The sequence below is a fragment of the Equus quagga genome, chromosome 16 (genome assembly GCF_021613505.1).
Source record: "Equus quagga isolate Etosha38 chromosome 16, UCLA_HA_Equagga_1.0, whole genome shotgun sequence".
NCBI lineage: Eukaryota > Metazoa > Chordata > Mammalia > Perissodactyla > Equidae > Equus > Equus quagga.
In genome coordinates, this window is record NC_060282.1 from 26,759,709 (window position 1) to 26,774,782 (window position 15,074).

The 15,074-nt window shown below is 33.6% G+C and overlaps 1 protein-coding gene across 1 annotated transcript in view; it reads left to right on the forward strand.

The window, feature by feature from the left end:
- CSMD3 (CUB and Sushi multiple domains 3) overlaps nucleotides 1-15,074 on the forward strand; it is a 1,175,747-nt gene that overhangs the window by 583,772 nt on the left and 576,901 nt on the right. The window contains exon 11 of the mRNA XM_046642300.1: nucleotides 393-514. Coding sequence (XP_046498256.1) covers nucleotides 393-514 — 122 coding nt within the window. The remainder of the gene's footprint in view (nucleotides 1-392; nucleotides 515-15,074) is intronic.

Here is a 15,074-nt window from a genome sequence, read left to right on the forward strand (position 1 = left end):
CTAGGGTACTTAATACATAGAAGGAAAACACTATTTAGGTTGCTTAATCAGTCCAAGGCTTTCTTCTTTCTCTGTAGATTTTTGTTAACACAATATTAGATAAATATACCTCTCTCCAATTAAATGAACCTATTTACAGTTAGGACAATTTATCGTGCTTCACACTTTTATTCATAATAGTCTTCAATTACTGTTGAAAATATTGAATTTGTGAACTTCTGAGTGTAAAAAACACTCTCATTTTGGTAAGTGACATTAGAAAGCCATGATATATATTTCAATGTTGTTATAATTGTACAATTTTGAATTTAAAGTCTATTTGCAAGATATTTTATTGTCATGATTTTGCATGTGGTATACGCTCATCTTTTAAAATGCAATTTCTCTTTTAGTGAAGACGTGTGGCTCTAATCTTCAAGGACCAAGTGGAACCTTTACGTCTCCCAACTTTCCATTCCAGTATGACAGCAATGCACAATGTGTCTGGGTCATCACGGCGGTGAATACCAATAAGGTAAGGGAAAACCATCTGTGGTAGAAAAGCAAAGTCATAAAGACAAAGGCAAAGAGATCATCAGAAAAGTGCAGTAAAGAAAGTTTATAACTCACGTATTTCCTGACTCTGCAGTATTTCCTACTTATCCATTATGTAAAACATAAACTTATCTGAGAAATTTGGAAAAAATAAATTTAGAATAATAAAATTCTACTCCCAGTTATAACATATAAGTGACAACACATTAAAAGCATAAATGAGTATTTTCTGAGATATGTTTTTGAGAGTTAAGTGTATATTTCCTTTTTTAAAAAGAATCCATGAATAAGAAAGAGCTTTTTACTTCATGTCTTTTCTGCTTGACATTTCGTTCAGATATATCATGTTTTTATACGTAGCTGACTTTCCTTTCAATGTTTCTCTATTGCCATAGATCACACAGATATTCTTTGTTATATAAAATTGGTTTTAATGTGCTCTGCACTATTAGAGGATTCATATTGAGGATATTTCAAATGGTTGGATTGTCATTCTGTTTGATTCAAAACGGGTAATACATCTAAATATGTATGTGCCACACTACTTCGAACAAAATTATAATCATGAACGAGTATAAGGGCAGCTGAAAAATTAGCTAGTTTTCTTTTTCTACTCTCTCCCTCCTGCCTCTTCGGGTAAGAATATAGAGGAGGCTAAATAAGAGAGTCTAAATCCTCTCAGATCGTATGACACCTTTTCTGGGTTAGATGAAGGAAAGTTTGGAGGAACAGCCCATAAAACTGGGTCAGATTAAGTTCAAATACTGATTTAGAAATTACTAACTGATGACTTGGATCAAGTTATTTAACTTCTCTGAAATTCAGTTTCTTCACCTATAAAATGTGAATAATAAGAGCATGTTATTTCACAGTGTTGTGAGAAATAAATGAGGCAATGTGTACAAGAGTGCTTAATAGAGTTAGCAAGTACTTAACAACACATTAACTCATTCTTATTAGATTATATGTATACTACCTCTCAGAATGTTTTAGGTTTTATATTCATAAAACCTAATCCTAAAAGCAACAGGGTTGCTTTAAAAATCAACTCAGTGGTTAGTTACCCTTGCCTCATAGGAGAGCCTTGATTTATGAATCAGAAGAACTAGGTCAGAAGCCTACTCTGCTCCAAACTACCTGCGTAAACTTGGGAAAATCACTAAATCTAACCCTTCAGCTGCATAAAGAAAATCATTTACATACTCAACCTGTGTCATCCAGTTCAATTCAACAAATATTTATTTATTTAATACTTTTTCTGTGCAAATTATGGGTTGTTGAGAAAATAAAAAAATCATGAAGTACTTGAAAAATAAACTCACGTTTATTGAACACTTAGCAACATGCCAGGTACTATTCGCAACACTTTTTATGAATTATTTAATCCTCACAAAACTCCACCTATAATGTAGATATTTCTATTATCTGCATTTAACAGAGAAGCTAAATAACTTTTCTAAGATCACATAGCCAGCAAAGGTCAGAGCTGTGTGCTTTATGAGACGTGTTATTTACAAGGACCTATCTCACACTAAGATATAAGTATCTTATACTAGGATAAGCATGAAGTAAATTCATTGTAAAATGTGGAACAAACACATTGTGTTAATCTCGCATTGAGATAGAAATCTTTTTGTGTCATGGTAATTGCCTACAATTGTCATCAAAATGTAATTATCTCTCTTTCTATAAGATATCTGCTTTGCTAAGTTTAATTCATTCTCATTACTGAGTTATCTGAAGTGTCACAGAGGTCTTCACATTTCTCTTTGTTTATCTTTCCTAATCTGCCAAACTTTTACCTCTTCTTTTTCTCCCTAAAACAATTCGATTTGTTTTCTAAGGGGGACACAGTTACTTGCACGTATTTTCTAGTTTTATCAAATAGCTTACCAAGGACATTAAATTTGGATCTGTTGGTTTACCTCTATTTTAAGTTATCCTATAGAAATTGGTTTTCAAGCATTTTTAACCATGACTCACAGTTAGAATTATATTTTACATGGTGGCCCAGTTCACACCCACACCCTCACAGATAGAGTGCCACAGAAGAACATTTTCCCTTACTACATGAATGCACTTGTCTATTTTTTATTCTGATCTATTTATTCTAAAAATATTGGTCATGCCTCACTAAAGTGATTTCATGAGACACTAACAGGTTATAGTTTGAAAAATACCGTTGGCAGTTTTGTTTCCATAGGTTACCATGTCAGAACACTTTTTGGAAGGCCATTGCTAGCATGAACCATAGGCACATAGCTCTCCTAGTTGGTATAAACCCCAATTAACCAAGATGCTTAATCCCTCAATATATATAATTTTCTTCAGAAACATTGCTCATGTTTTTCTTTATGTTTGATAACTTTAAAAGCAATCATGTTCTTCTAAATGCCCAAAACAAATTTATGGTTGGTGAAAAAGCTCTGAGATTTGAAACAGGATGAACCTGGATGGTTTCAAATCTGTGCTGTCCCTGTTATTAGCTATACAATTTTAGGCAGGCATGATCCTTGAGTCCTCGGAGCCACAGGTGTTTTTTGTGTTTTTTTCCCCCAAATATTAGAGATAATAATGCCATATCATAAAGGTGTTTTACAGATTAGATAAAAAAGTATGAAATGTCTGATACAAAGTAGGATCACTTTAAATGATATCTATTACTATTACCAAATGTTGCCATCTTGTTAAGAAGTATGCTTCTCTTTAGTTATTTGTTAGGTTTAACTTATGTATTAATGCAGAAAAAAACACCACTACATATAATTTTTTCCATATTTTATTATATGGTTGAATAATTTATAGATGTCTGTGTCTTATACTAAAATATTATACATTAAATTATAGTCATTTTTACTGATCAGTTTATAAACATTGCCATTAAGCTTACTAAAAATAAAATATAAATGAGCATTTCAATCTTAAAGTAATACATATTTTTAAGGTTACTTTATGCCCCTTCTACAAGCTCCTTAAGGAAATATTTCCTTGGATTATTCCATTTAAATGATGAATATAATTTAAGGTTTCCTCATAAGAGAAAGTTAAAATATTAGAACTTGTACTTTAACTGGTCTTTGAATTAATTGTTCTTCTTGTATTAAGGTATGCATTTAACATTATTTCCATGTCTATAATAAATACTTTTTTGTCTTGGCTTTTTCCTTAATTTCTATGAGGATAGTCTTCCTCATTTAGTTGGTCTGGTGCATTTGTCTTCAATCTAAGGTATCTGTACATCTTGGGGTACACAAACAATTCCCAGGGTGTACATGGGGAGTCTGGACGTCATTTTCAGATATTTCACTTTCTAACACTCTCCTGCCTGAAGATCCACCTCTATTTGTTCTCTTTTATCACTTTGCCTTTTATGATTGTCTTTCAGTTTCAAAGAAAGGCATATATTACTTTCCCAGCTGAAATATTAATATTTTACATTTTTTGAGTGTAAACAAAATTCTGGAGATCCATAATAGGAAATTCCATATGTATAGCTTCTGAGGGAGAGTCCTTGAGAACAAAGAAAAAAATAGATTCACTGAGAAATATTTGAAGGAGATGATAACCTTGTTTTATCCAAACAACATATTTATAGAAAACCCTTGTCTTTATCTATGTATCTATGTGTGTATGCTTACATGTATGTATGTATGTGTGTATTTATCTATCATCCATCCACCTATTTTTTATCCATCTATCTGTTTCTCTGACTATCCTAGAACTAGAATTCACAATACATAGAAGTATATTATAGATTAATTTGAATGGAAACACAAAATGTGGCTTTTTGAACAGAAAGACTTTCTGATTGATTTTACAGTTTTTCCATTTCGTATGCAGTGGACATTTTCTAGAAATTAAATGAATTGATGCAAGATGTTTTTTTTTGCTTTTTTCTCCCCAAATCCCCCCAGAACATAGTTGTATATTTTAGTTGTGGGTCCTTCTAGTTGCGGCATTTTTTGTTTTGTTTTGTTTTTGTGATGCAAGATTTTACGGAAACTATATTTAAGGCATTTGTAAAATTACACTATAATAGAAATTGCATCCTTTGAAGCTATTCATGCTTAGACTTGTTTTTTAAAAATAGATATCTATTTAAAATTATAGGAGAAAGTAGTTTTCAAAATTCATTGATCTATGTGTGAAAATTGTTTGAAGGCTGTCTAGATCAACATTGTCCAACAGAAATATAATGTGAGTCACATGTATAATTAAAAAATTTCTAATAGTTATATTCCTTAAAAGATGAAATTAATTTTAATGTTATATTTTATTTAGCCCCAATATTATAATTTCAACACATTATCAGCATAAAATTTTAAATGCAATAATTTACCATCATTTTTCTTTTCTAAATCTTTGAAATCCAGAGTGTGTTTAACAGTTAAAAAACAATTCAATTCAGGTGAGCCACATTTCAAGTGCTCAATAGCCACATGTTTTTGGTAGATAACCATATTGTACAGGGAAAATATGGGACACTTCCATCACCATAGAGAGTTTGACTGCTCTGCTTTAGAGAATGTGAGAGGGATGGTGGTTGGCCTTGAGAATAAATGTTCCATTGCAAGGGAATTACCTGGATGTTTTCACAGGGGCTTCAAAAAAAGGGAAAAGGGGATGCTCCCATTGACAAAGGTGACTCTGAAAGACATGGGGTTTTAAAACTATCAGCTTTATTCCAGAGCATCCAAAGTCTCTATTTCAAATTTCAAGATACCATTCCCTCTAAATTAATGCCCTAATTTTCACATGAGAAATTGTGAGTCTCTATGTTCAGCATATATTATAATTATGCAACTTGCATAATTAAGTTGTGAGTCTAATTTTCAGCCATATCTGCTCAGTACTACAGAGTCACCATAGAAGTTCTCTTGTTCTCTGACCATGACTTAAACTGGTATTTTCTTTCTTTCCGACTCCAGCACAGTGATAAATAGCCATGTCCCTCCACAATCCTTTTAGTCTTAGGCATGATAACCATCAAATGCAAAAACCACTTGCTGTGCCTCCTCAAACCTTGCCTTCAATATGTGTTTCATCCCAATCACAATAAATAAATTAAATAATTGTTTATGCCATTTTCTACAGACCAGAAATCCTGGTATATCAATGCCGAAAAATAAACAAACTACTCCCCAAAATCCCTTCTTTGAGGGTCTGTTTCTTGAGCTTTTCTTGATGCCAAGGGATATAGCCATCAAGGTGTAGTCAGGAAAATATAATATAGATTAGTTATTTAAAACACATGGAATTTAATTTGGAGGATTGTTATATAGATGTTATAATGTGGAAATAAAATTAATACAGAAGCAATAACTGTATAAATAAACACCATCTTTAGAGCTGGAGGAAGAAAAGAAAAGAAAGTGTTACATAATCTAACAGCTTGTAGTAGGACCTTCGCAGAACTGGAGCTCAAATTTCAAAGAAGGAAATACTCCATGGTTGGTGCTCAGAAATCTAAAGAAATAATGTAAACCAGCAGGTTTAGGCAGACCCTAAAGCCAACTGGGAAACTAATGTGAGAAATGTTATTTGCAGTGTCCCAAACCTAATATCAAAAAGCAGAATATAGAAAGATTAGCTCAGAGTTAAGAGAGAATGCGTAAATAAATAGCACAGAATCGCTGTCAAATGATATGGGAAAGCCTACAGATGGAGCTAGTTTAGGAGAAAAAAACTAGTTCAGTTTTAGACCTGTTACCTTTGAGATGTCTATTAGACTGGATATCAGGTTGGATATAAAGCCTGAACATCCAAAAAATAGTGATGGAGATATAAATTTGCAAGCTGTCAGCATGTTGTTGTTTGAAGCCATCAGACTGAAAAAGATCACAGAGTAAGTCTTAGGAGAAAAGTCAAAGTTAGAATAAACACCAGTGGGTGAACAACAGGTAAAGGTCAATGAATAAGGTACCTAATGGAAAATATGTTTGTACATTTTCTGTGTGTATTTTTCTTGTAACATTTTTATATAATTGAAGACCATATATTCCCAGCCCATGATCCAAATATCCATCATGGAAGAATCATAGAATAAATATCTCAAGTATATTTGTATTATTTTTTTCCAAATATAAATACATATCATTGGTATTGAAAATTACAAAACATATTGATAATGTTAGTATATTTATAACAACATTTGGCTATTTGTTGTTTTTCTTAATCAAGTGAAAATAAATGAACACTCTCATGTGGGAGTTCTGTCCATTTTTTCCTTTATATTAAAAAGGTGCTCCCCATATTCAGAGTTGGGAACCACAGATTAAAATAAAGTACAGTGATCAGTGTCACTCAAGTGTATTAGTCTTTAAAAAAAATGAAAAGTCATATAAAAAAAAAGTGGTAGGCCCCATCTTACCTTCTGTACAGTCCTTCTTACCACATCATTGAATTTATCTTATTTTAATTCAGCATAAATTCTGACTTTTGCAAGAAAACTAAATCAGTCCTAAACTGAATCTTCTAGGATTCAGCATGAAATCTCCCTTAATGCTAATCCTTTAATGCACCTATAATCATAATTAGGCTTTGGTTTTCTTCTTGACACTCAAAGCCTACCTTTAATTTTGGTTGTAGTAATTGGAAATCTGTCTTTTGACATGTCAGTATGTCTGTTTTATTACTTTCCGTTTGCTAGGCTGAGATAGTTCCTCATTATTGCTAGTCCACTTTCAGGGCTTGGAGTCCTATTGCTGACCCACAGCCTCTGGTCTGCAGCTCTGCAACCCACCAAAATAGCTTCTTCAAACAAGTTAGCTGATTATCTGCTCCTGGCACTTTCATCATTCTGTTTTATCTCCTGAACCAACCTTTTCCACATATGTAATCATCTTCTCTTTTCGTTGCCATCTACTTATTGTCATTTCTCTAATTGATGTCCTCCCAAATTTTACAGCTGGTTCTATCAAAGACCTTCTTTCTATGGGAGATGCTTATTTATTTATTTATTCTTTCAAACAAATATTTATTAACTACTAAATACCAGGTGTAGTTCTTGATAACGAAGATTCAAAGTTGAATAAAACATGACAAAATTCTTTCTCTTATGGGGTTTACATTGTAGTCAGGGTTCACAAACAATAAAAGAAACGTAAGTAATATGTTAGGTGGTACAATTGCTATGGAGAATAATTTAGCAGAACAAAGATCATCAAAAGTACAAAGTATATGTTGTGTTTTATACAGAAGACACTATAAGAAGAGATGAATGGAAAAAAAGTGGAAATGGGCATGTAGTAGACTTGGACACATGTTGTGTTTTGCTTACATAGAATCCATCTGTTCTCCATTTTTTATAAATTTGAGGAGCTGCCCCTCTCCCATTCTCGGTGGTATTAGAGGGGACTTCAATCAAGGCACCATGTCCTAACCTCTTCACTTTCATCTGCCAAGAGAATATAATATAATGGTGTGTTGGAGCTGACTTTTACCAGCTCTTGAGAGCTGATTGTTAATTTATCAGGAGTATAGCAAGCTGATTGGTAAGCAAGCCCATATTAAAATGTAAATTGTGTAAACATAAAATTTAATAAATTATATTAAAAAGAAAGGTAATAATTACCTAATTATGAAACATCATTTCATAAATATTTTGCTACACATTACTATTACCTATGCTCTTGAGGTTATTTACATCTATTTTGTCCATGTGATGGAACTACAAAACTATGATGTGCTGCTGTACATCTTTCCCATTGGCAGCTTGAGATTGGACACAGTGGGAGAATTTACACTATTGAAGTTGGCAAACACTACAAATCAGAGCTTGATTTATTTATTTTTGTTAATTGTGTAGATGTTGAAAGTGATAGAGAAAATGTTAATAATGCAGGTTAAATTTCAAAGTGTGTTGTGTCTGTAATTCTTGCATTGTGAATGGCACAAAAAGTTTGAGAAAATGTTCTTCCAGTATTCAAAAACTATTTCTTATTTGATAATGAAGTCATTCATATCATTGACAAATATGTGATGTTACAACATAGGTCTTCATTTTTATAATTGTGTTTTACTAGTTAACATAAATGAAAATGTCAAGCAACATTTGTCTGAGAAGTTCTCATTCATACACTCATTCATTCATCTATTACAACCATAATTTGGCTACAGATAGAAAATTTTGGCAAAAGAACAGTTAAAGCATTCTATAAGAATCAGTTGACTGTGGAATTTATAAGCAAGGTTATTATATATTTGCTGTTATTTGTAAATTATATGTTACATATCCTTTATATCAGTAAATGTTTTTACAAACATATATTTTTTTTTCAACAAGCCAGTTGTTAAGCATTTATCAGTATACACTGTTGTTATGTGACCAAGCTAGGTCAGTCCATTTCTTTCAGGACCTTGAAAAAGTGGCTCACACTGAAAAAAATACTTGAGTTGATTTATCAGAGAGAGACCTTCTGAATAATAGTAAATAACAATAGTTAATGTGCATTGAAAGCTTATTATGTTCTAAGGCATTGTTCTAAACCCTTGTATATAATATTAATTTGAGCTTTACAACAACCCTACAATGTAGATACAATTATTATTTCCATGTTTCAGATAAGGAAACATTCAGGTAAATAAAGTAATTTGCCTAAGACTACAATTTAACTTTCAGAGCCAGGATTCATAACTAGGTACTTCTACTCTTGCAGTGATCACTGATCACTGCTCCTGTCCCTTCTTCAACCTGAGATTTTAGCTTTTCCTTACTTCCATGAACTACCACATATCTTTATTATATACATGTTTGTGTGTATATACACATATATATTTGTGTGCATTTTCACTTACGGCAGCCAAAATATTTTTCTGTTACTTGTCACCAAGGAAGCCTGAGACTAGGAGGTAATGATACAGTCATCATTTTTATTGTTGTCTCCTGATCTAGTATAAAGAGTCCATTGCCATGTTTAGCTCACCAGTTTGCTCTCGGATACAGTTCACCATACCCTGGAAATTGATAGTATGCTTATTTCCTCAATTCTTATCTATGTTTTGTTGAGAGGAATCCAGCTCTTTAAAACACATGGTAACGTTGGCTACTTTTAATTTGGGGGGTTTCTGATGACCTTTGAGAAGTGGGTCTTTGAATGTAAACATATAAATTAATGGTAAAGTCAAAATAGTTTTAAATTAAATAATTCTTCAGTATAATATGCAGAATTAAGATTAAAATGTTGTAGACAGAATTCTTTATGGCTTTTTGACCAGTCTTTTTCTCACTTTGTGTAATGCACTTTTATCCACATTGAATCATTGTTATAAGAATAATGCTGACATCTCCAGGATGTCAGCAATTCTCACAACTGAGAAAATAAAATCCATCAGGAGGTTAGTAATGAAAGATTAAATTAACCGAGCATAGAAGAATGTAATTCAGAGAGAATAAAGACAGGCACATGAGGCTAACTTCAGTTTAATTTAGAACTCTCACTAGCTTAGCAGGTCTTAAGTGTGAGAAGAAATAAAACTGATCATCTAAAGAATAAGAATTGACTATTGGCTTTAAAAAGAATGTTGGGTAACACTATCAAAAAGTGTAATTTTTTTGTATTTCAAGACTATGAATATTTCATTTGTTTCTAAATTTGGCTCACATTTTCCCCTTATGATTCAGACATTATCCTTTACTATGCTCTAGCTATATCAGTGAAGAAGGTCAAGGGACTGGCATGACTTTAAGTGTATATATTTAGGAACTCGCTTTGGATGTTCCTCACTTATTTATAAATAACTGTCTTATTATTCAGTTTATAATAATGCATGGACAGTGTTTAGATCTAAGAGCCAAAAGCCCTGAATTCTCATGCAGGTCATCTTGCCCCTCCAAAACTTAGTTTTCCCATCTTTAAAACAGGAATAATTATCCTTGCCCTGCCATGTCATAGGAGTGTTAGAGGATCACACAAGTTAGTAAACCAAACATCACTTTGTATATTAGAAATTATGTTGTAAATTTAAGGCATTATATATTCTTATTCTTTATACCATCCCTTATTCTAAAGGTGGTTTTTGGTGGGTAACATCATCAAATAGACCATAATGCATATTTTGAGATATGTTGAATAATTAAGATGTTAAAGCATAAGAATAGTATCTAGCTCATAGTGAGTGCCCACTTGACATTTGTTATATAAATAATAGAACAAATAAATAAGAATAAGCAATACATGTGAAATATGGGAGAAATTAGGCATTTTGATCTAGCATAGTTAAAAATTAGTGCACAATGGATTACAAGTATTTTGTTGGCATTTATACTGCTTTATACATAAATGTTAACTATATTTACAGTATATTAAATAATATTTATACATGTATGTTATTTTCTCTAGAGCTATCATAAAACGTGATTATTGGGTTTTTCATATAGTTCTGATAAAATTTTTCTGTAACATTTCATATTATCCTGACACATAGATTTGATTTCTGCTGCAGTGATGTGATAGATGGGAATTTCTTGCCTTACCTTTTCATGGACACTTGTCCCAAACCTGAATGCAGGTAAAGAAGGATGACCTTTCTAGTAGGAGATGATATCCCTTCACAGGCAGATCATTCCATTCTTCCATTTATTTTTAAAATAAATAGTCAGGGTCAATTTTATAATGTGGTAAAAAATTAAGTTGCAAAATTGTTCATTCATCTCTTCACTACAAGATTTAAATCTACAGTTTTTGTTTAGACCCATAAAATACCCGTTCCCTGCTCTTCCCCCAAACTCTCCAGGCATCAGAATACACCTTTGACTTCTACTCATAACACTGTCATCAGAAGCCTTTCCATCTTGTCACTGTTCCTATCACTACAGCTAGCCTTTTGCCACTTCATTTAGCCTGCCCACTTACAAGCACTAGTTCTTTGTGCCAGATAATTGTAGTTTTGGGACCTGTGCCAAGCTTCAGTGCCAGGTCTGAGACCTCAGCCAGGCATGGAGAGTGTCACTTTTCTGAAGACTGCAGCTGTCTTTTCTGCAAAAAGCAAACCCAAGTCAAGGATTGTATCCAAGTGATATATTAAGAAACCATGCCTAGCAAACTATTAAGGGAGTGGGAGAAGCAGGATAGGAAAGAAGAAGTTAAGCAAGGGTGAGATTTCAGGCAAAATCCAAGCCGCAGCCTGATCCTATGCAGTATAAATTACACCTGAGAGTTTGTTCCAGCTCAAAGCAGAGAGCTGGTCTCTTTTACTTCTACATCCCATAATCATGGGCTAAGGGTTACCCAAGTCCTTCAGGGCTCATGTGTGGACAAATTGGCTCCCATGGCCTGAAGACTGTCTCCAGGAGACTTATAGCTGGAGGCCAATGAATATGGAAGATAGCAAACAACTAACAGAAAGGGCAAGAAACATCCAAGGAGCTCTGGATGGAGCATCGACAGTGTCCACTACAGTGGAATAGGAACTAAAGGGAGCAAACCTGAGGCAGCAGTTCAGAGAGAAACTAAAATCCAAGCCAGGTTGGCAGTCTTACCAAGTCATTATTTAGAAACAGCCTAGGAGAAAAATACAGATCTTGATGTCAATCAATAGGGTGGAAATCAGAGAAACTAATTAGCAGATTTCCCAAGCCAAGGAAAGTGGCTGCAATCACCATTTATAGGACATCCCAGCCTTGAAATAGGGGAACTACCAAAGCTGCTGACCTTTATTTCCCCTCCTCTTGACTAAATCATACCTCTTACAGCACTTCTGAACTATTCCCGGCCCCTGCTAATACGACTCTCCATTTGTCAAAATGGTTTATTTAGCTGAAATATTTTATTTAAAATAAATTACTTTGTGCAGGCTCAATGAATAGTCATGTAAAAGTAAACAAATATCAATCAAGAAAAATAGGAAATATTCCGAAATACTAAAAGGATTATCCCTGGATAGAGGACTAGAGTTATTTTTCCCCTTTTACTTTTATACTAAAAATAATTCTGTTAAATTTCAATAATACATATGTTATATTTTATAATAAAAATATATCTTAAACAATAATTAATAAAAAGAAAAAGAAAGACATAGGTATGGAGTGATTGACACTGTTGACTACTTCCTGCTTCTTGAAACTTTCTCTTCCCCAGCTTCTCTATTCTCTCATTTCCTGAATTTTCCTCTACCCTCTCAGTCTTTTCCCATTACTGATCTTCCTCCGCCATCTCCTTAAAATTCAATGTTCCTCAATGTTCTGAATTCGAATATTTTTCATGCTATATGCTTCTTTTCTTCCTTCACATATCTAAATACAAAGTCCAGTGAATTCATTATAGCTCATCAATATGCCTCAAAGTTGCTTAACTCTCTCTCACCCAGGTTTCCATTTTTTCTCCTTTGGGTTATCAACTAACTTCCCAACCAGAGAATCTTCAGGTCATTTTGCTGCCTAGTCCAGACAAATCCAGTGCGACATTTTATTCTGAAATGAAATGGTATTTCCTTCCTTGGTAAAATATTTAAGTAGATTCATATAACTTCTTGGCTGAATACATTGAAAACCTGAACTCTTCTTATCGTTCTAGGTCCATGCCCCAACACTCTACTTCATGCCAGTGCGTTACCTGGGCCCTCTAGTTTGAGGACATGCTGCTCCTTCTTTGAGGAATATACTTCTCCCCTCTGTTTGTACCTCTCTAAATGTGTAACCCTGTTTATTCCTGGCCATTCTCTAGGACTCAGTTTATGTTTTACCTTTACATGGAACCACTTCCTGTCCACCCTCCTAACTTAGGATCCTACTCTGCCTGCTGGCTTACCAGTTGTCATATTATATTGTAATTAACTATTTACTCATTTATTTTCTTAGTTTGACCCTTAAGAAGAAAAACCATGTTTGAATCTTAGCATCCTTAACATCTAATAGCTGTCATGTGGGAGTTTTTCAAATGAATATTTACTGAAAGAACTGATTAAATGTTCCCAGGTAAAAATCCCACTGGTTTCTTTGCATGTTAGCATTTCCTAGGAACTTCTCTGATCCTTTGAAAAAAAGGAGGTAGAGTATGCAAAGGGCAAAGTATTTTTAGTTATTTTTTTTTCACTACTCCTCCCACTACTAACCTTTGTGTGTCCTTACCACTTTATCCTCAATATTGTCATTGTTTATGAATGGTATGCATAATCAGAACTGTGCTATATGATAATTAGGCATAAATATTAACTGATTCACATAAATGGTGGCAATTAGTGTAGTTTATACAGCCAAATACAGTCTTTTGGGGGTTAGCATAGGAGAGGAAAATGAGAGACTGGACAAAGAAATACTTAATTAAAAGTATCAGGATACAGAAACTTATCAGTTAGGATTAGGTTTGGTTGTCAATAACAGAGAACTCCTAATAAGAGAGACTTAAACAAGATGGATGTGTGGTCCAAGACTCATGGTGACTTTGTTCTAGGAATTCCTCAGAGACACAGACTAACTCACTATTTTACCATCTCCAGGGTATGTCCCTTGTCCTCAAGTTTTAGTATTGTGTCTCAGGCTCATGCATGGTGTCTCACACATTGCAGGCAGCAGCTTGGAGAAAGTGATAAAGAAGGAGCACAAAGGACAAATGCAAGCTATTTCCTTTTTTTTTTTTTCCCAAGTAATTTTATTGGGATTATAATAGTTTATAACATTGTGTAATTTTGGGTGTACGCTATTGTTTATCAATTTCTGAATACACTTCATCGTGCTCACCCTTAGTGGTCTAATTTTTATCCATCACCAAACGTATGTGCCCCTTTCTCTCTTTCACCCACTGCCCATCCCCTTCCCCTCTGGTGACCACTGATCTGCTTTCTTTATCCACGTATTGATTATCTTCCACATATGAGTGAAATCATGCAGTATTTGTCTTTGTCTGGCTTATTTCACTTAGCATCATACCATCAAGGTCCATTCAGATAAATGCAAGCTATGTCTTGAGAATGGTTCCCGGAATCTGTTACAAAATACTTTCACTTTTTTTTTTAACCATAACTTAGCAAAATGATCATAGTCAGTTGCAAGAGAGATGGAAAAATACAGTCTTTACTAGGGGTAACCTGGTACCAGTTAGAACCAGGTACCATGGAAGAAGAGGTAATGGGATGTTTGGAAAAGGTATGGCAATCTCTGTTACTCAGATTTAGTCTAAAATTGATGAGTGAATAAGGAATATTCCTGTTTGCTAACTACCTGGGATGAAGATAGCTATTAGGAAAACAACAACACTCTTAATAATACTTTATTATTGATATTATTAGTATCAACAACATTAAAATGGACATAAATTGAGTGCATATATCAGGCACTATTCTATGCTCTTTTTATGTATCATCTCACTTAATTCTTTCATTAACTGTATGAAGTAGTTACTATTAGTGTGTCCAGTTTATAGGTGCAGAAACAAGTTTAGGGAATGTAAGTAACTTGTCTAAATTTTAATGGTAAGTGGCCACACTAAACAATGTAAGAGTTATGATAAGTTGGATGGCATTATGATGGTGATGGCTTTGTTGCTACTGTAACACATTATTATAAACTTTGTGGCTTATAACAATACACATTTATTATCTTACAG